The sequence below is a fragment of the Sphaerodactylus townsendi genome, linkage group LG05 (genome assembly GCF_021028975.2).
Source record: "Sphaerodactylus townsendi isolate TG3544 linkage group LG05, MPM_Stown_v2.3, whole genome shotgun sequence".
Lineage (NCBI taxonomy): Eukaryota > Metazoa > Chordata > Lepidosauria > Squamata > Sphaerodactylidae > Sphaerodactylus > Sphaerodactylus townsendi.
The window spans coordinates 26,866,043-26,887,075 of NC_059429.1; the positions used below are offsets into that span (position 1 = coordinate 26,866,043).

Genomic DNA, 21,033 nt, shown 5'->3' on the forward strand with positions numbered 1-21,033 from the left:
GCTGTGCCTTGAATTGTGCCTGAGAAGGAAATGGAGACCAGTACTTGGCTATCCTGCTTTGTTCTGGAGTCTAAGTAGCCAAACTTCATTCCTGGTCGGCTGGATCTAGATGCTTCCTGATTGGCTGCTGGTTATAAAGTGACCTCATGGAAGACAACAGGCACACATGCTTTTTAGCAACTACCTCATGGTAGGTATCTTGGGGTCTGAGCCCATATTTTAATCTCTTCTGATTTCCTCCGATTCTCTCTGGCATTTCTCCTTGTGCAACTCCCATATGTAATCCATTGCGGGAATTCCGGGAGACGCCCTGCACAATCAAGGGCCATTCTGAGGATCTCCCTCAGGGAGTGAGTCCCGCAACGTTGATCCAGGGGTTGAAAAACAGGAGCTAATGGTGGCGTTTAAGGGACAAAGTAGAGGAGATCCTGGGAGATTTGTGACTGGATCTGCACAATGGTTTCTAAAAAGTAAATGACAGCTTCAGGGGGAATTTTTGTTTCAGATTTAGGCTGGGGGGCTCAAGGGGAGGACAGCATTAATTTCTTTGCCTTCCCTGCACAATTCAGCAGACTGAATCCGCCCTGCCTGGAGATGTCCATCTTTACCTTCTTCCCTCTTCTAGATCTAGTGACCAGTCCAGGGGGATGAGGGTAGGTTTGATCAGCAAAGTCATGTATGGAGCAAAAGGTTTTATTAAAGGGATTTAACTTCCACTTCGCAGCCTCAGTATGACAGCCTGCTCCCAAAGTTTTTCAGGGGGGGAAAACTGGGCAAATCCTTTCTGTGGACCTCAATGGTGTGGAAAAATTACATAAAGAAGCACTGTGTGTGTGTGTGTGTGTACATTTTTAACATAAAGATGATGGTAGAATGGACTACATGGATCAAATCTGTAGCAGCAAAAACAGTGACAGCAGAAGAAAAGAAGAAATGGGGACTCCTACTGTAGACCGTGGGTTTGTTGAAGAGACATTCAGCAAAAATCTTAGCTCTGCCAGGGGATAGAGGGGGACACCTACACGGGATGTGGGAGGGGGGCACAGGCCGGGAGGCCATCGGCACCAAAGGCACTTGAATCACAGCGACACCAGTCCTCGATAACATCCCCACTGCCCGAGCACCACAGGGAACTCATGGTAGCCTCTTGCAAGAGCTGAGAGTAAGAGAGAAAGAGAGAGAAAAGGAAGAAAGCACAGAAGGAGTGTCAGGAGCACACAGAAAGGTTGAACCAAAACAGACTCCCCACCTCACCCCTATTTGCAGGTATTTGTGAAACTCCTTTCCCTTCTTTGATGGGCTTCTGTCAGAATCCCAAAAACTGAAACAAACTCATGTAAAAGAACAGTAGTTTATTGAGTATTGAGGATCTTCTCTGGTCATGCCAGAACTGAGGTTTGCCTGTGCAAAACCCAGTAGTTAAAACAGACTGCACACCCCCATCCTGGGAAAGCGCGGCCAAAAGGAACTGTGAAAGAGATAACGGTAGAGACGGCCAGGCACTGACCTTGAGCAGCACCTGGTACAGTATAACATCATACAGAAGACAGTTGAAAGTCAGTTAGAAATTCAATTAACCCATTCCTCCACCCCCAGCATACAGAAAGCAGCAATAGCAAAATCCCTATAATAACAGGCCTCCTGACAGCTTCCAAATGGGAGAGCCCCATCTGGTGGTCCTTGTGGTTGTCGCAGTGTCAGTAGGGACCATGCTCCCTGCTGTTGCTCAGGCCCCACTGTTTTCCATGGACTCACCATGCCCCAGCAGCAGTTGTCTTACAAGGAAGCTTCAAAGGGAGATTCCAATGCAAAACTGAGGAACTTGGATTCATTAACGAGTTCCATTTATGTACACCCTCCCCTGGACTGAATAGGGGCATAAGATTCTCATGTTATAAATGCTAGTTTTCTGCACTTCCACCTCGATGTAATTTCTCAGTACTAATCAAGCTATGTTTGGTGTTGTACTTCTGTACCCTGACTCCAACTGGCCTGGGTTGGTAACATATTCTCACCTTTTGATCGATCTGCAGTCTTACCTGTATTGGAAAAGGTGTGCTTTGACTCATGCAAACTTATACTGGAGGGAAATTTTGTTGGTCTCCCAGGTGCTACAGAATTTTACATTTGTTTTACTACTACAAACTACTAACATGACGATACACCTAAAACCATGCCAGAGTGAGAGCAGAAACCATTCCCCTTGCTCGGGTTTAGCTTCAAGAGGATGCCATGCAGCTGCATGAAAACCCTGTGCAGCCAAAGTAAAATGCTGTGTAGTCACAGAAGGTAATGCAACAATGCTGTGCAGTTACAGGAAGAGCTGTTGGTGCACGAACTGCGGGTAGAAGACACAGAAGGAGCATGCAAGGAGTCTTCCATAGCTCCTGTCATCCTGCCAGCCCGCCTTTAGCCTTGAAATGATTGGCTCAATCCTGCCTTCTCCTCAGGCTGTCAAGGAAGACTTAAGGGTAAAGGTAGTCCCCCTGTGCAAGCACCGGGTCATCACTGACGCATGAGGTGATGTCACATCACGATGTTTGCTAGGCAGACTATGTTTACAGAGTGCTCTGTCATTACGTTCCCCAGTCATCTACAACTTAAACCCAGCAAGCTGGCAATGTCCTCAGAAAGATGGAAGGCTGAGTCAACTTTGACCCTACTACCTGGAACCAACTTCTGTGTGAAAGGGCCTTTCCTCACTCTCTTCCATCCTCCCTATGCCGCGCGCTGCTCTCAGTGCGCGGCATCCCAGGCGCGCGCCCGGGCGTCCCCACAACCCCGCACTCTGCGTGGGGTCATCAAAAGGCACCCTTAAGAATAGCGCCTGGGACGCCGCGCACTGAGGGGGCACGACAGCAGCAGCGTCGGGGCGGCTGTGCTGTCGTCGCCCCTGTTGTGAGGAGTGCCAGGGGACCCCGCACTACTCTCCTCAAGTACCACGGGGCTTAAGGTAAGTGGGGAAAGGCCCAAAGATTACCTAAGGACAGTCAGGCTGCACTACCCTGTCTCCTAACCTTATCACCATTCATCCTGTATCTTGGACATTAGTCACACCCTGCTGGGATTCTGTATGGTCTGTGTGAGTGTACACAGTATAGCTAAGGACTGAGCAATACATTGGGGTTCTTCCATTTTATTGTAAGTTACTTCTTTTGTTTGAAAAACACAGCCTCCAGATTGATTTATCAAAGAACAGAATGATGTGGAAAGGGAGAGGACTCCCTTCCTTGCAGTTTTTCTACTGGAACAAACCCCTCCCATGCTTTTATCTGTGCTTGAGAACACCCACAGGTACCTGTACTTTTTGCTCAGCAGGAGTAAAAATAGCTCAAGCTGTGTGTGTGTGTGTGTGTGTGTGTGTGTGTTTTCCAGTGGGGGGTGGGGGGGATACTTCTGAAGCAATCCTGGCAAATAAATGTGTAAAAGAAAAGAAATACCCTGTTCAAAATAAACACAGAAGAAATCACACAGCTGAGCTCTTAGCCGGGATGTTATAGATGTCAGACTAAATCTTTTCTTTCCTTCCAAGCATTTTAAGCACTGTATTTTATACTCCTTGGGGAACTGGATTTTATCTGTGCTTGCTGATACGCTGTTTATATATACTGCTGTCTTGTGTTTTTGATATCTGAAGTTGTTGGGTGCTGGGAAGAAATGACCCCCCCTTAGAAATTTGAAGATAATATTTTAATCATTTTCCCCCCTCTGGACAGGAAAATTCCAGCCCCACCCAGTCACCTTTAGAAATGCTAATACAGGTAGTGGAGTCAACAGGATGGGTTATGTCCTCCTCCTTCTCCAAGCAGGTATCAAAGATTTGGAGGTCTTGAAAGGAGAGAAGGGCTTCAGGAAGAGGCTACCTAGAGCCAGCAGGAAAAGATTCCTTGACCCAGACTGAAGTTGGGGCTGGGAACTAATAAAATTTTGGGGGGTATAGGAAGGGCTCTTCTGGTTGGACCACTGAAAGACTCAATGCTCGAGCCTGAGTTTTGGAGACGGCAGTCATTTTGACCATGTGCTCGCCCAAGGAGCTGAAGGATTTCTTCCATGTAATGGAGAATCTGTAGACAACTGTAATACCCTAAGCTTAAAAGGCTGTCCAATTTTAACAACTGACAGGGTATGTATAGAGAGAGAGGGACAGAGGACTTGCTTCCCTTGCTGTGCTGTGTTGAAATTACTTATAAACAATTTCTTTTTAAGAAACACTTTTAAATGTTGGATGCTGGTAGCAGTTCTCTGTACCACATAGATCTTCACTGTCTTGGACATGCTATATTAAACAGAGGGTGCCAGGGGGAAGGCTGGCAGTTTGCACGCAGCTGTTCCTCCAGGAGTGCACCAGGCTATAAACCATCCCTGTGGTACCCAGGAGAGGGGAAGTGGGAGACACAGAGGTGAAGCCTCAGAGTTGGCAAGGAAGGTGGGGGGCCCTGGACCTCCCCAGTGGGAAATTCCTACAAAGGTCAGGTGGTGGCAGCAGTTACCCTAGAGCAGGGGTCTGCAACCTGCCGCTCTCCAGATGTTCATGGACTACAAATCCCATCAGCCCCTGCCAGCATGGGGCTGACGGGATTTGTCGTCCATGAACATCTGGAGATGCAGGTTGCAGACCCCTGCCCTAGAGCAGTGGTGGGATTCAGCAGATTCGCACCACTTCGGCAGAACCGGTTGTTAAAATGGTGCTTGTAAACAAACAGTTGTTAAATTATTTAAATCCCACCACCGGAACTGGTTGTTAAATTATTTGAATCCTACCATTACCCTAGAGAGAAAACGAAAGCCCCTTCGCAGGAGAAGTTGGGAACCCCTGGGAGAGCAAGGGGCTTCCAAAGCAAGCAAGAAGCAGAGGTGGGCTGCCACGGCCTTGCTCTGCAGAGTCTTCCTCAGAGGTCCCTTCCAAGTACTGACCCTGCTTAGCTTCCGGGATCTGATGAGGTCAGGCTGTACTGTGCTGCTTTTCCTCCTGAGAGGAGGTATAACAAATGTTTCCGGTAAATTAATAATGCCTCTTTAAGGATCCCGTGCATTCACTGGGGGCAAAGTGAAACGAGATATGTGCAACAGGGAAAACAAAGAGGATCTGTCATGATCCGAAGCCTGAGGTTAGCGGGTGGCCTCAAGGCAGCTTTTCTGTCATGCTCAGGTCTCACTGCCAATTCCCTGCAAGCTTACATTTTTCCAGGCGTCTTTCAAACTTCCGGGTTGGACTGGGGAAAAATAGGAGTGAAAAACCAGAACCGTAGTGAGGAGGAACTGCGCTCGGGGCACGTGTGTGCCCTGCACCCCTGCTATGCCCCCGCCCGCCCCCAGAACACCCCTGCCCCCGCCACACCCCTGCACCGCTGCATGCCTAGTGCAAGACGCCCCCCCCCCCCGTCTCCTGGACGCTATGCCACTGGGAAAAGCAGAAGCCAAATTGCTATCCTTGTTGTCAAAGAGGCAAAGCTCTGACAGAGAGCATATAAAGCCCTACACGGAGAAGAAGTGTGTTCACTCCCTGAAGATGAGCTGCTTTCTTGGGGAGTTGATCCCTCACCTCCACAGTAAGTTGAGTCTGGCCCTCTGGGATCAGGTATTAACGTAACAACAGGAACAAAATGTGGCGGTTCTGTTAAGATCATTTGTTGTTTTCCATCTGGCTTCTTTTCTGTGTGAATTTTGCCCTGTGCAGTTGTAGGGTTCCTGTATTAATTCCGCCCAATTTTTGCATGCTCTCTCTTATTTACTCATTACAGCATTTGTTTAATACACTGTTTCTTGTGCACTCCCTGTCATGCATCAGGGCATGCCTTGACTGAACAGGGGGTTGCCTCAGGGGCAGAGGGGGTCCCTTGGGCCCTCTCCAGTAAAGTTCCAGAACCAGAGTAGTGGAAGCCAGTGAAGTCCCTTGCCCGCTCCAGGGCTGAAGGGGGCAGCAGAAAAGGAGGGTGTGCGTGGAAGGGACGTCCCATCTGGGGCAACCCCTGGCCGCAACCCCTTTCCATGCCAATCTCCAATCCAGGGGTCTGATAGAAATGACGGGACATTCCCTGAAAATTGGGTCAGCTCTTCCTATTTCTGAACAGATCAAGGCAGCCTGTGGATAAAATATTCACTGCTAACATGGGTTGTTGACAAGCGGTTGTGTGAGCAGCCCTTGCAGACCGACCACTAATTCACTTTGTAGTGTTTTGATGTTCCTAGATCTGTCTTAAGACACACAAATTCACACAATGTATTTACAGGAATAAATACCCTGGGAAAGAATCTCTGTCAAACTAGGCATGTCTAGGTATCCCCTTTCATGTTTATTGCTTGGGCTGCAGGCGCGTAGCTGCAATGGGGACATATGGGGCAGCTTGTCCCGGGCACCGCCATTGCAGTCACGTGGGGAGGCAGGGCCAGGGGCGTGTCAGGGCAGGGAGGGCTCACGTGGGCAATTCATGCCCCAGGTGCAGTTCCCCCTCCATTCATTACTGCTGGGCTGGCACCACCCGGTGTCTTGTTTTACCTAGTTTAACTAGGAAAATTTCTGAAATTAATTTTGAAATTGCTGTGTGCATTGCTGTAGCTTCTAGTTTTCTTCTCTTCTTTTTTATTACAGAGAGGGACTTAAGCCTTCCCCTGCACTGACTTCCCAACCCCAAATGGCTTAAAGGGACCACTATTTGCCCCATTGGGGGAACTTGTGCATAGCCTTCAGGACAAGAAAACAGCATATGTGTTTATGTATGGCTTAAGTTCCTTCTATCTGTGTGTCATAGTCCAATTACAAATTGGGCCCCTAAACGTCTGAGAATCACATTTTATGCATGGAACTTTCTGAACATGTCTGCCAAACAGATATACACAGAGGGCCTCTGTAGTCTGCGAAGTGACCCTAAAACTGTGGTAAACTGCGCATGTACAGTCCGGACATTTAAAAACAAAAAAACACCAGTGCCATTTCACAACAAAGTCAAGTAATGCAAAGAGTCAAAATCCAGGGGGAAATTTTGCTGGTGAGAAGTTCATTAACACCCTTCCCTAGAATTTAGCATCCAGACAATCTAGTTTTTAAAAGTCTGTTTCTAGACCTCATACTTAAGAGCAAAGCCTGCAAGTGTTTCCCTTCCCTTCTCTTCCCTCTGTGCCATACTCAGGCCTTCTCCACAAAATAATCCCAGGTGTTTGAAATCCTGAATTGTTGGCAAGATATCAGAGTTACAAACCTTCCTAACAATTCCAAGTGGTGCTGAAGGTAGGAGCATTCCCACCCCCACCCAACAATTAGCCACTCACCCTCTGAGTTTGATTGTTGGTGACCAGCTCGTAGAGGGGTGCTGCTTTGGTGACCTCAAGGAGGATGGGTTCAGTAGGAGACTCGGGGCTGGAGGTCACATGGCACAAGGGGCAAGAAGAAGGGCAACGGCCCCTGCTTTGGCACTCCATGCGCACGCCAGCTGCCATACGTTTAGTGCCCGATTCTGATAGACTGGCAATGTACTCCGGAAAAGTAAGGACCCGGGGGTCTCTCTCTCGCTCCTCAGACTCATCCGAGGGGGAATTACCTGCAAGAAACAACATAAGGAAGAATCAACAGACAGGGGCAGCATGACCTGACATCTTGAAATGCAGAAATACAAAACAGAAACTGTAGCGACGCAGGTGTAACCATTCTCTGGAACCGACAGTGCATTTCGGTCTGGAAAACATTTATTCTACCAGATTGCTTTTAACACCAGTTTATTTGTCCCAGATTTCTTGGAAATAATTCTGAGACTCAGCACTGGGAACCCTCTGCTAGAAATCTCCACCTTCCTTTGTTTTGTTTTGATATCCTTGTTTTTTTGACATCAACCTTGTTTTCCTTTTGCCTTGAAAAAAAACATGGACACTAAACACGACCAGCTCTTTAACCACCCTTCCTGCATGACCGGCCTGTCAAAACTTTCCGCGTCCGAGATGGTTGCTGAATAATTGTCTTCTTGATATCCTTCCTGAAATGCGACATTTGGAACTGAACACACTATTGCCAGCCGCATTGTCCATCTTGATAGGCACAATTCCATTTCCTTCCAAGCCTTCACATGACCCTTCTGTCAATAAAAACTAAAAACTGGATTGGGGCTGCACATCACGGTGTCACATGGTTGACAAGCTGTCTCCTGGAACAAAAGAACGGTTCGCAGTAGGCACAAAGCAGGGCTGGATCAATCTATTTTGACACTGTGAGTGGGGGGTGCCCGTACCTTTCCTGGCCTGTGTCGTGGCCAGACATGTCCAAGCCTTGGTGGTAAAGTTGGTCCTGGAGGTGATGCCAGTCATGCCACTAGTGCCTGGGAGCCAGCTGAGCCCCCGTGGAGCACTGGCATCCTGAATGATTTGCAAACAGAACTAGCCCTGATGAGAATCAATGGTGGGGAGAGAAGACTGTATGAACAAAAACCAACTCAAGTATGCCTTACTGGAGATCCAGCATGGTGAGTGACTAAGAGCAGTGGACTGTAATCTGGAGAACCGGGTTTGGTTCCCCACTCCTGGATATGAATGGCAGACTCTCGTTTGGTGAACCAGGTTTGTTTCTCCACTCCTTCACACGAAGCCTGCTGGGTGATCTTGGGCTAGTCATGGTTTTTCCACAACTCTCTCAAACCCACCTACCTTAAAAAGATGCCTACTGTGAGAGGACGGAGGCAAGGCAATAGTAAGCAGATCTGAGATTCCTTATGGTATAGAAAAGAAGGACCAATTCTTCCTCTTCCTGTGGACTTATCTTTGTTTGTTTTTGGTAAGGATGCTCAAATAGACTTGATATTTGCTTTCGTTGCCCATGCTAACTTGCCTATACAGATAAAGGTCTAGAACAGGCAATAAAGTTGCTAAATGAGCAGCAGTGGCGTAGGAGGTTAAGAGCTGGTGTATCTAATCTGGAGGAACCGGGTTTGATTCCCAGCTCTGCCGCCTGAGCTGTGGAGGCTTATCTGGGGAATTCAGATTAGCCTGTACACTCCCACACACGCCAGCTGGGTGACCTTGGGCTAGTCACAGCTTCTCGGAGCTCTCTCAGCCCCACCTACCTCACAGGGTGTTTGTTGTGCGGGGGGAAGGGCAAGGAGATTGTAAGCCCCTTTGAGTCTCCTTCAGGAGAGAAAGGGGGGATATAAATCCAAACTCCTCCTCCTCCAACTCCTCCTTTTCTTCTAAATATAAAATTTGCAGGGAGAACGGTTTAGCAACAATGGCTTATTTTGGCATTAAAAACATGGGTAAGGTGGCAAGCGGTGGGTAGGAGGGAGGGAGGGTAGCAAAAAGGTGGCTAAGGGTTGGGGAGGGCCTCTTCAGTCTGGTGCAGCTTGCGGGGGAGGGGGGCCATGAGGAGGCGGGGAAGGGTGTTGCTGGGCCTTTTTGGCCCGACGTGGCTTGGGGGAGGCTTTTGCCAGGATGCAGAACAGGTGGTCTGCAGGTGGCAATGACCAATTGAAGTGCAGGAAGCACAGGGCTTTGGCCACTATGTATCCTGCATGCTAATTGGCTAAGGGTATGTTGTTGGATGTTTGAACCCTTAGCCAATTATGTATAGAAGAGATGATTTGGATCAGCATTTGGGAAGATGGACCCCAATCCAGTTAAAGTCGCATGGACATGTGGAGTAGTCGTATCCTGAGTCAGACAGTTCACCTGTCTTTGCCCACTTCAAAATGCAGGGGCTTTCCTGGGTCTCCAGTTGAGGACTTCCATATCATCTGTGGTGGAAAGCGCTGTCAAGCAACAACTAACTACAGAGTTTTCCAAGCAAGAGACAAACAGTGCCTGCCTCTGTGTGTCATCTTGGGATTTCCTTAGCAGTCTCCCATTCAAGGCTAACCAGGCATATCATGCTTAGCTTCCAAGATCTGATGAGGTTGGACTAATCCGAGCCAGCCAGGCCAGGACCTCACATCAACTATTACCTTTTAAGTGGAGATTCTGGTTACTGAACATGCACTCTAATCTGGAGAACTGGGTTTGATTCCCCTGCTCTGCCACTTGAGCTGTGGAGACTTATCTGGTGAACCAGATTGGCTTGTGTACACCAACACACGCCAGCTGGATGACCTTGGGATGACCACAGTTCTTCAGAGCTCTCTCAGCCCCATCCACTTTACAGGGTGTTTGTTGTGGGGGGAGGAGGGAAGGGAGATTGTAAGCCTCTTTGAGTCTCCTAACAGGAGAAGGTAGGGGAATATAAATCCAAACTCTTCTTCTTCTAATGAAGCACCGTAGAAATTGATGAGGTAAATTAATTATGACGAGTAGTTTTCTATGGGACTCAATGATGACCAGATTTAGCTGGACTGGGCTGTGGTGATTCAGAACAGAGAGTAATGTACTGTTCTCTATGTAAGGAACAATGAAGTTCAAAATCAATGTATTCAATCTGTGTTAAAAGAGGAGAAAGGTAAATAAACCAGGAAAGGAAATGGAAGTAATGCTGCCTATAATCGGGTGGCCACTAGATGGTGGTATAAAATCACAGACTGTGGCAGGTCTTAAGAGTCTGAGATCTCTGTGACAGATTAAATGTGACAATTTTGCTTTTATCCTCAACGGCTGTAGTATGTATCACAATTCTACAGCGGATGTGCTGCAGACGTGGTTTTTAGACAGCAAAAGAAGTTCAAATCCCCAGTAACAACAGTACTTTCTAGCGCTTCCCCAATGTTCAGTAGTTTAGCCAAATAATACCATGCACAGAGTTGTTAGTTTAAAAGCAAACGAATCGTGATCCTGTGCCTTTAATAGCAATACAATACACAGAATTTTAAAGGCAGAGGAGGAGAACCAGGAAAAAAGGATGACATAAATATGAACTTGGCACGGCTGAGCTCATTTACACCTGAGTCAAGCCCCTAGCTGGGCTGCCTCAATGTGGCTTGAAGCTTCATTGAAACACCGTACTTAGTGCCTACTTTGTGTTTCTATGGCATTGGTGCTATAGAAACATAGCCAGGCTTTACTTCGGTAAACAAGTTATGTGTGCATGTGAAAAGTGCCATCAAGTTGCAGTCAAGCTCTGGCAACCCAGTAGACAGAGGTTGGATCCAGCAGGTTCTCACAGGTTCCCGAGAGTAGGTTACTAATTATTTGTGTGTGCCGAGAGGGGGTTACTAATTGGTGATTTTGCCACGTGATTTTTGCCTTAGTTACACTCCTCCTCTGCTCCTCAGCAGTAGTGTGCAGAACTTGAAGCAGTCTAGCAGAAGGTGCACAGGCGTGCGTGGCAGCCTGCGCCTGCGTGCATTCGTTTCTCGCCCAAGGACCGGCGCAGCGGCTGCATCCTTGCCACAGCTCCGCCCAGCAATGCCCCGCCCCGGAATGCCTGGCCACGTCCCCATCGTGCCCCGCCCAGTCCCATTGGCACTACGCCACTGTTTGAATCCCACCACCATGGGAACCTGTTACTAAAATTTTTGGATCTCACCACTGCCAGTAGGGTTTTTAAGACGAGGGATTCGGAGGTGCTTTGCCCCTGTCAGCCTATGCATCATGGGCCCTGGTATTCCTTGGTAGCCTCCCTTCCAAGTACTAAGCAGGACTGACCTTGCTTAGCTTTTGAGATTTGATGGGCTCAGACCAGCCAGGGCCATCCAAATCAGGGTGAAAACAAGTTATTGGGCCTCTCTTTTCAACGGGCTGTTCTACCTGTGACTTTAACATCAGTTAGATCTGCAGCAATTATCAGGTTATTTAGCTTCATGCCATGAAAAGTTTCAGCTGTCCGTTTGGACACAGTAAGCAGGACATTTTTCTCCTGGCCAGTTGGCAACCCTGACCATGCTGTCCAAATAACCCAGGAGCAAGTTGAGCCAAGAGATCTGACTGGGTGAACCCATGCCCATACTTGGCACTGCTGCGTCCTGGATTGGAGCTGAGTGGCCATTTGGGCACTGTCGGCCCAGGCTGCTTGGCATAGCTTGCTCCTGGCCGTCAGTGGCCTGCCAGGCCAGCCCATTGCTGGGAAATCTCCTGAAAAATGAAAGGCCTGTCTGGTTGAGGAGAAAAAGGGCAGGTACTCTCCAGTGGTCGTTATAGGGCAGGGGCTTGTGTCCAAGTCATCCGGACTTGAGGATCTTGGGGAGTGGCCATTGACCAGTGTTAGAACATCTGCCTTGTATGCAGAAAGCCCTGGGTTCAGTCTCTGGCATCTCCTGTTAAAGGGATCTGGTAGGACACAATGCAAAAGACTTCAGCCGGAGGAAGAGGAGAAGAAGAGGAGGAGGAGGAGTTTGGATTTATACCCCACCTTTCTCTCCTGTAAAAACAAGCTCCTTTCCCTTCCTCTTTCCACAACAGACACCTTGTGAGGTAGGTGGGGCTGAGAGAATTCCAAGAGAACTGTGACTTGCCCAAGGTCACCCAGCAGGAATGTAGGCGTGCAGAAAAGCATCTGGTTCACCAGAAAAGCCTCTGCCACTCAGATGGAGGAGTGGGGAATCAGCCCCAGTTCTCCAGATTAGAATCCGCCTGCTCTTAACCGCTACACCACGCTGGCTGTCTTTTCAACTGACTGTTCTAGCTGTGACTTTAATATGTTAGATCTGCAGCAATTATCAGGAAGAACGGCTGCCAGTCACAGTGGGCTGTGCCGACTTTGGAAGACCAAGGGCCCAATTCAGTAAAACTTTTTGTCAAGCAAACAAAGCAGAGGGCTGCCGTTTGGCACCAAATGTGTGACTGCAATCAGACCGCAGGGACTCAATTGACGTGATTCGACCTGTGTCCCAGCTTTGCCGGCTGCAACCTGCAGGGATAGCTTTGATTGCCGGATCTGCTCCCCTGCTTCTCAAGTGCCCCTTGCTCATTACCCTTCTGTTTTTGCAGAACTGCAAAGTCCCACCTATGAGATCCCACAGGTGGCACGCCAACTGAGCACATTCAGAGGTGGGATCCAGCAGGTTCTCACAGGTTCCCGAGAGTAGGTTACTAATTATTTGTGTGTGCCGAGAGGGGGGTTACTAATTGGTGATTTTGCCACATGATTTTTGCCTTTGTTACGCCCCTCCTCTCAGCAGTAGCGCGCAGAACTTGAAGCAGTCCAGCAGGAGGTGAACTGGTGTGCGTGGCAGCCTGCGCCTGCATGCATTCATTTCCTGCCCAAGGGCCGGCGCAGTGGCTGCGTCCTTGCCACAGCCCTGCCCAAGAATGCCCTGCCCCCAGAATGCCCAGCCACGCCCCCGTCGTGCCCCGCCCAGCCCCATTGGCGCTACGCCACAGTTTGAATCCCACCACCATGGGAACCTGTTACTAAAATTTTTGGATCCCACCACTGAGCACATTACTATTTTTTTTAAAAGAAACATTTACATAATCTTGTTAATCAGGGCAATATATTTGAAAGGCAGCAATCGGGACTGCCTCCTGCCCCCCAGTGCCTCTTTGGGTTGCATCAGAGCATTCACAGGCCCAGCTGAGTTCTTCTAAACTCCTTCCGCTAAGCCACCCTATTGGCCTGCCTCCCCCCTCATTAATACAAATTGCCTGGCTGAGAGGTCAACGCAGTCTCTGGCAGCCAGATAGATCTGCATGGAAATACTTTTGCTGGGCTTTCGAAACAATATTTAAACTTCCCTTGTGATAGCTGGAGGTCATGTTTTTTTAAACACTTAGAATCTTGCTATCCTGAGCATATGTTCTCTTATGTTCGCTTGTTATCTTTTAATTGGTTTCTATTCTAAATTTAATGCCAACTGTTCGCGCTGGCGGCAACGGCGGCTGCTACAGAAGCTGGGGTGGTGCCTTGTCGACTTTGTGCCGATGTGTATGAAGCAGGCTCGTTTCCCTCTCTGCTTGCCAGGCCACTTAGGGAGCTCTCCCCATGGCCACCTGCTGCCCCCCATCTGGAGCAAACTAGTTCTTTTCTTTCTATAGTTTTGTAGCTCTGTGGAAGGGAAGCTCCAGGAAGGCTCTTGAGAGCAACATAACGGCAGAGAATGATACAGAAGGTTTGAATCTACATGTTTTTGAATGGGGGCAAAAGTACAGACAGACATACTTTAAAAAATATAATTTGTGCTGCTGCTTTGCTCCTCTGTGTGCTGCCTAGTGCAGGCACTGCCTCCACCCCCCTCAAATCTGGCCCTGGCGGAAACATACACTTCCAAGGAAAGTTCTGGAAATATGTTATGGTGCAAGTTCTCCAAATCACTGGGCTTTGAATAGGGATAGAATGCAGACGTGCACATTCAGTGCTTGAAGGTAGAGGCGTAGCAAGGGGGGGAAAGTGAGTCCTGCACCCCTGCTCCGCCACCGAATGCCCCTGCCATATGCTCACCACACCCCCACAGGGGTGCGTGCCCGGTGCGTCACACACACCCCTTGGAGCTACGCCTCTGCTTGAAGGTGGATGCACAATTCATCTTCCAGGGGCCTCTGCATATGGGGAAAAAGGGCTGCATCCTAACAGCCTTGGGAGCCAAATAAATACAGTTTCTGCATGCCACACTGTGTATCTTTCAGTGGAATGAGAGGCTATTATCTATCACCCTGGTCTGGAATTAAAGAGCTAGTAGGCTAGCCTAAGCTTGTCAGATATAGAAGCTAAGCAGGGTCATCTCAGATTAGCACTTGATTGGGAGACTACCAAAAAAGTCTAGAGTTGCTATGCAGAAGGCGGCAATGGCAAGCCATCTTTGAACATCTCTTGCCCTGAAAACCCTTCGGGGCCACCATAAGTTGGCTGTGACTTGACATAAGAAAAAGTCTGTTCGATAGAATGATCACTCTGCAGAAGGAAAACTGAAGTCAAATCACCACACAGACTAAGCTTATGGATGGCCTTGAGGCACCTGCCACTCTTTTATTCGTAGCAATACTATCAGAATAAAATGGCACGACTTCACACCTACTGCCCAGAGCTCCTTAGGAGAATCAGCAGGAGTACACAGCTATTGAATGAGAACAAAGCACCGAGCTGGGGTTGGAAGAATCTCCACTGAAGCAAAGCCCTTTTCCAAATATGTAGATAGCGGGGAGATAGAGGGATGGGGGCACCACTCATGGGGCCAGGGATTCCAGTGTTAATGGGACGGGGTAATTATGACGGTAGGCGGCGGCCTTATGATAGAAGACGGACGAGATATGGTTATGCTCGCTCGCCTTCTGACCTCCGTCCTATCCCGAGGAATGAGAGTGGTTGGGTTCAGAGAAAATACCCTGCTTCGTCCCTGGTGTTGTTCAATGCCAAGTCCATCAATAATAAGACCGCAGTTCTCCGGGACTATCTCGGAGATCAACAGATGGACCTGGCTTGCATCACCGAAACCTGGGTGCATGACGGTGAGACCGTCGCCTTGGGCGAGGTCGCGCCACCAGGTTTCGCATGTCTCCACCGGGCTCGAACTCAGGGCCGGCGCAGAACTGTGGCGATGTTCATCCGTGATTCAATTCCCTTCAGGGCTGTCCCTGTCCCGGAGATCACCGGCATGGAATGTGTCGGCCTAGAGTGGTTGGCCTTGGAGAGGTTGGCCGTCCTTTTGGTGTACCGGTCGCCTAGCGCACCTGGGGACGGCCTGCCACGGTTGCTGGAGGTGGTGGCTGACTGGGCGTTGCGGTTCCCTCGACTTATTGTCCTGGGTGACTTCAACGTCCATGTCGATACCGCCTCCTGTGCGGCGGCCGTGGACCTGGTGTCATCCATGGCGACACTAGGCCTCTCCTTAGTAAACTCTGGCCCCACTCATGAGGCTGGTCACACGCTGGATTTGGTCTTCGGTTCGGGGATTGACTTGGTCGTATCCTCTATAGATAGAGTGCCATGGTCCGACCATTTTGCCCTGAAGGTTCGGATGGACCTGCCGCGCCAACCCTGTCTAGGCGACGGGCTGATTTATGCCCGCCCGCGGAGACTTATGGATCCAATTGGTTTCCTGAATGCTCTGCGGGATCCTGAACCTGCCGGCACACTCGATGAGCAGGTGGAGGATTGGAATTCCCGGCTCTCCGATGCCATCGAGGTTGTTGCCCCCCGGCGTCCTCTGCGCCTCGTTCTCGGGCGGAGCCCCATGGTATACTGTGGAGCTCCGGGCCATATGGAAGGGGGCCTCAGACGTCTGGAGCGAGCGTGGAGGAAATCTCGTGACGAAGTGGCGCGAACATCTTATAGGACGTTTATGAAGGCCTACGAGATGGCGACGAAGGAGGCGAAGAGGGCTTTCTTCTCCTCCTCTCTCGCATCCGCTAGCTCTCGCCCGGCACAATTGTTTCGTGTGATTCGGTCTTTGACCTCCTTGTCGGAGGGTTCTATAAATTCTCAATTGACTATTAGCTGTGAGGCATTCATGAGCTTTTTTTGCGGATAAAATCACATCACTCCGCCAGGACCTTCCCCACACTTTGTCTACAATTAGTGAACTGGAGGCTCCCTTGCCGTCTTCAGGCCCATGTTTTGCCCAGTTTTCCCTGCTCTCCGAAGCCACTGTTGACAGGGCCTTGGCTGCTGTTAGACCTACTACCTGTCCTCTGGATCCGTGCCCCTCCTGGCTTGTTAAGCTTTGCCGGGAGGAGCTACGACCCCACCTGTTGAAGATTATCAATGGCTCCCTTGAGCAAGGAGCCTTTCCGGGTGGGTTGAAGGAGGCAGTGGTCCGCCCACTCTTGAAAAGACCATCCTTAGATCCTGGCGATCTGGCCAATTACCGCCCCGTCTCGAATCTTTCGTTTCTGGGGAAGGTAATTGAGAGAGTGGTGTTGGAGCAGCTTCATGGTTTCCTGGATGACACATCGGCCTTTGATCCCTTCCAGTCTGGCTTCCGTGCTGGGCATGGGACGGAGATGGTTCTCGTCGCCTTCACAGGTACGCTCTGTATGCAGCTTGACCGAGGCGGATCGGCGCTGCTGGTATTGTTAGATCTGACCGCAGCCTTTGATATGGTCGGCCGCGATCTTTTGGCCCACCGGCTGGCCGCTTCCGGGGTGCGGGGCACTGTCCTTCAATGGATTGCCTTGTTCCTCCGGGATCGGAGTCAGCAAGTGTGGTGTGGGGACCAAGCCTCCCGGCGGTGCCCACTTCATTGTGGGGTGCCTCAGGGAGCGCTATTGTCCCCGCTGTTATTTAATATCTACATGCGACCCCTTGCTCAGCTGGTACGGAGCTTTGGGCTGGTCTGTCATCAGGACGCTGATGGCGCTCAGCTCATTGTGTTGATGGAGGGGGGGGCGATCATCGCCCCTGCAGCTCTCCAGCAGTGCGTGGAGGCAGTTGGTGGTTGGTTGCAACAGAGCAGGTTAAAACGCAACCCATCGAAGATTTGGAGATCCTCTGGCTTGGTCGTGGGGAGGGGGGGAATTTCCAGCCGCCGGTGTGGGAGGGGGCCTTATTGGCGCCGGCCCCCTCAGTCCGCAGCCTGGGGGTCCACCTGGATTCGTCTCTTTCAATGGAGACCCAGGTGGCCCATATAACCCGGGTTGCGTTTTTCCATCTTCGACAGGCCCGGCGGCTGGCTCCCTTCCTCTCCCACGCAGACCTGGCCACGGTGATCCATGCAACGGTCACCTCCAGGTTGGACTATTGTAACTCGCTCTACGCGGGCCTACCATTGAGGTTGATCCGGAAGTTACAACTGGTCCAGAATGCAGCGGCCCGTCTGCTCACGGGAGGCGCTTTCCGTGACCATATTCGACCAATACTGTGTCGCTTGCACTGGCTCCCGGTTGAATTCCAGATTGTCTTCAAGGTATGGGTGCTTACCTTTAAGGCCTTACGTGGCCTGGGACCCTCATACCTCCGGGACCGCATTACCCCATATGTCCCTACTAGGCCTCTGCACTCAGCAGAGGCCAATTTGCTGGTAGTCCCTGGCCCCTCAATGATGCGGCTGGCCTCCACTCGGGCCAGGACTTTTACAGCCCTGGCCCCTGCCTGGTGGAACACTCTTCCTCCAGCTGTCCGGGCCCTGCGGGACCTTGGTGAGTTCCGCAGGGCCTGCAAGACGGAGTTGTTCCACCGGGCCTTTGGAGTGTCCAGCCGTTGACTGTGTGCCCCCTTCACCCTCCTATGTTTGGGCCTATTACTATCTATGTGACCCATGCTCTTCTCCCCTCCTGGGAGGGTCTAATAGGAATTGCGGGCATTGTTTATTGTTTATTATTTGCTGCATTTTAAATCTAATTTAAATTATTTACAGTCTATATGTATCTGAAATTTTATGTTGTTAACCGCCCAGAGCCCTTCGGGGATTGGGCGGTATATAAGACTGATAAATAAATAAATAAATAAGATCCACCCTGATGGACACATAGCAGTGGCGTAGTGGTTAAGAGCAGGTGCATTCTCATCTGGAGGAACCGGGTTTGATTCCCCGCTCTGCCGCTTGAACTGTGGAGGCCTATCTGGGGAATTCAGATTAGCCTGGGCACTCCCACGCACATCAGCTGGGTGACCTTGGGCTAGTCACCGTTCTTCGGAGCTCTCTCAGCCCCACCCACCTCACAGGGTGTTTGTTGTGAGGGGGGAAGGGCAAGGAGATTGTAAGCCCCTTTGAGTCTTCTTCAGAAAAGGGGGGATATAAATCCAAACTCCTCCTCCTTCTGAGCCCTTCGGGGGACAGCAGTTTATTAAGTCAAATAAATAAATAAATAAATAAATAAATAAATAGATAGATAGATAGATAGATAGATAGATAGATAGATAGATAGATAGATAGATAGATAGATAGATAGATAGATAGATAGAAGCAACTTCATTCAGTACCTTCGTCTGAATAATCCCTGAACTTGCTGTTGTTCTTTTATTGCTCACAGTGAAAGGGTGGTGTGATGGGTGTATATATTCTTGTCTACCCTAAACCCAGTATATTGGAAATCCTATGCCAGGTTCCCTTTCCAGGAGTTTCCCTGGAACTGAACATCTCTTGCATCAAAGCTCCTGGCACCACAGGAAAACAGATCTGCAGGACTCAACCCTAGGTAATGAAGTAAGAAAAAAAAGCCCATTTGCGCCAACTAAACCTTCCATTTTGTACAACAACCCAGCAGCTGGTTTGCTCAGTTCAAGCAGATCCCAAACAGAATAAATTTCACCCTTCAGAGCTGGCCCACCAGCCTGGAAAGTTGTGAAGCATATCAGGGACGAATCTTCAAGGGCTGTGTTTAGTTTCACACCTTTCAATTTGCTCTCTGCCTTTCAGGATTGCTGGGGGTGGGGCTCAGTGGAGTCATGGGTGGGACTGGGTAAGACCAAGAAGGCAGGGAAAGGGTAGCCCCGTGCCCTCAGCAGCCCCCCAAACTGCTTTCCCCTCCAACCATCGTGCAGCATTAGACAAGAAAAGAAATTGGCGGATTTGATTTTCCTCCCTGGCTTTGAACTGGGAGACTGGAAGATTATTTTCCCAAAGAAAAATACACCGATGTCACAGAGTTATGAGTTTCCTGAATGCCCACACAGCGGTACACCATTTCCTCTGTGTGGGAGAAACAGCCACCGTATCCAAGATGAAAAGTTAAAGCTCTGCTTGTCAGTTCTGAGCCTCCGAGCTGCCAACCACTTTCAACTGAGAAGGAGAAAAATTCTGGCTTCAGCTGCTTCTTATCCAGACGTAGAGCTCTGCTAGCAAATTTACACAGCGATGCCACTGGAGGACGTGGGGGAACGATCGCTTTGAAGGCTTTTGTATATTTGCTTAGGTTGCCGTTGACGGAGGCTCCGGGCAGCTTCTCGCTGCAGGTATTGCGAACACCTGGCTGTAGTCCTTTTCTTGCTCTCCTAAGCTGTGCAACAGCTGCACTGCCCCCAGTAATTGCTGAATTTGTAGCTCCCCCTCAGCAATCTGGTTAGAAAGAGGTGTGTGACAAACCATCTCAAAATCTACAGGCTGCATTCTTCCATTTCCCAGCACAGGGACCACACATGCTGTTCTGATGAGCTAATCTGCCATATTATTCTCTTTACCTTATAAACAGCAGTACAGGGTGACCCTTTTCTCTTTTGGCATCTGTGTATGCTCTGTGTATGGATTTCTAAAGGGGTGACTGATACAGCATCCAGTGTTCAGTGTAGCATTGTAACCTGACAAGTCTCTAATGTAGATGCCACAGACCCACTGCTATGGACATCACCCTGAACCCTCCTTATACCCATTCCTCTTCTGCTGCTGGGGGGGCGGGCGGGGGGGGGGGCGTATTGATGGTGGATGAGAAAACCCTTAAAGCAATTTGGGCTTTAAGAACTATTGTGATGTATGTTCCTTAAAATAGGATTATTCCCCTGGCACACCTGATACTTATTAAGCCTAGTGTTTTATCATGAACCGGTTGTTGTTCTTCAATAGTTCTTGTTCTCTGTCTATGACTTAGTGTCCCCAGGCTTCTCTCGCTATTAAACTATACTTCTGTCCTATGAGCATGTCTGAGGATTGCTGAGTTTGCTGCAACTAAGAGACATTACAACTATAGTGGAACGTATTCTCATCCAGCTGAAAGCAGCAGACAGGACAGGCAGAACCGTGCCACCAGGTGAACATCTGAAGTGGTGTTATGGTCACAGTGTCACACTAGAACTCGGACAGCCAGGCTCAAATCCCGCCTCTGCTAGGGAAACAAACTGGGTAACCCCAGTCTAGTCACTCCCTTTCTTAGCCTCACCTCACAGGATTTTTGTAACAAAGATAAAATGGCAGAGAAGAGAACAATCTTGTAAGTAACACTTGGGAGAAGAGCAAGGTATAAATGTCTAAAATAACGTAAATAAATGTCCTGACCTAGATGGCCCAAACTAGCTTGATCTCAGAAGCTCAGCAGAGTGGGCTCTGGATAGCCCTTGGATAGGTGACCACCAAGAACTTTCAAGGTTGCTATGCAGAAGCAGGTGATGACAAACCACCTGTTTGCCTCTTCCTGAAAACCCTATGGGGTCTCTGTGATTTGATGGCCCTTTCCACCACCGCCACCAAATAAATAAATTCAGTCCAGATACTGCGGCATCACCTTGGTGAGAACTAGGTCTTTAGAAATCAATCTGCACTTTAGAATGAAGACTTTCCCCTGAAAACTGTTAGTTACAGGAAAATTATGACCCGTGCAGTCATATAAATC

The 21,033-nt window shown here is 49.4% G+C and overlaps 1 protein-coding gene across 1 annotated transcript in view; it reads right to left on the minus strand.

The window, feature by feature from the left end:
• Nucleotides 1–21,033, minus strand: part of ASTN1 (astrotactin 1) — a 284,812-nt gene that overhangs the window by 10,894 nt on the left and 252,885 nt on the right. The window contains exons 17-18 of the mRNA XM_048498038.1: nt 7,267–7,535; nt 1,023–1,156 (exon numbers count right to left, since the gene is read on the minus strand). Coding sequence (XP_048353995.1) covers nt 1,023–1,156; nt 7,267–7,535 — 403 coding nt within the window. The remainder of the gene's footprint in view (nt 1–1,022; nt 1,157–7,266; nt 7,536–21,033) is intronic.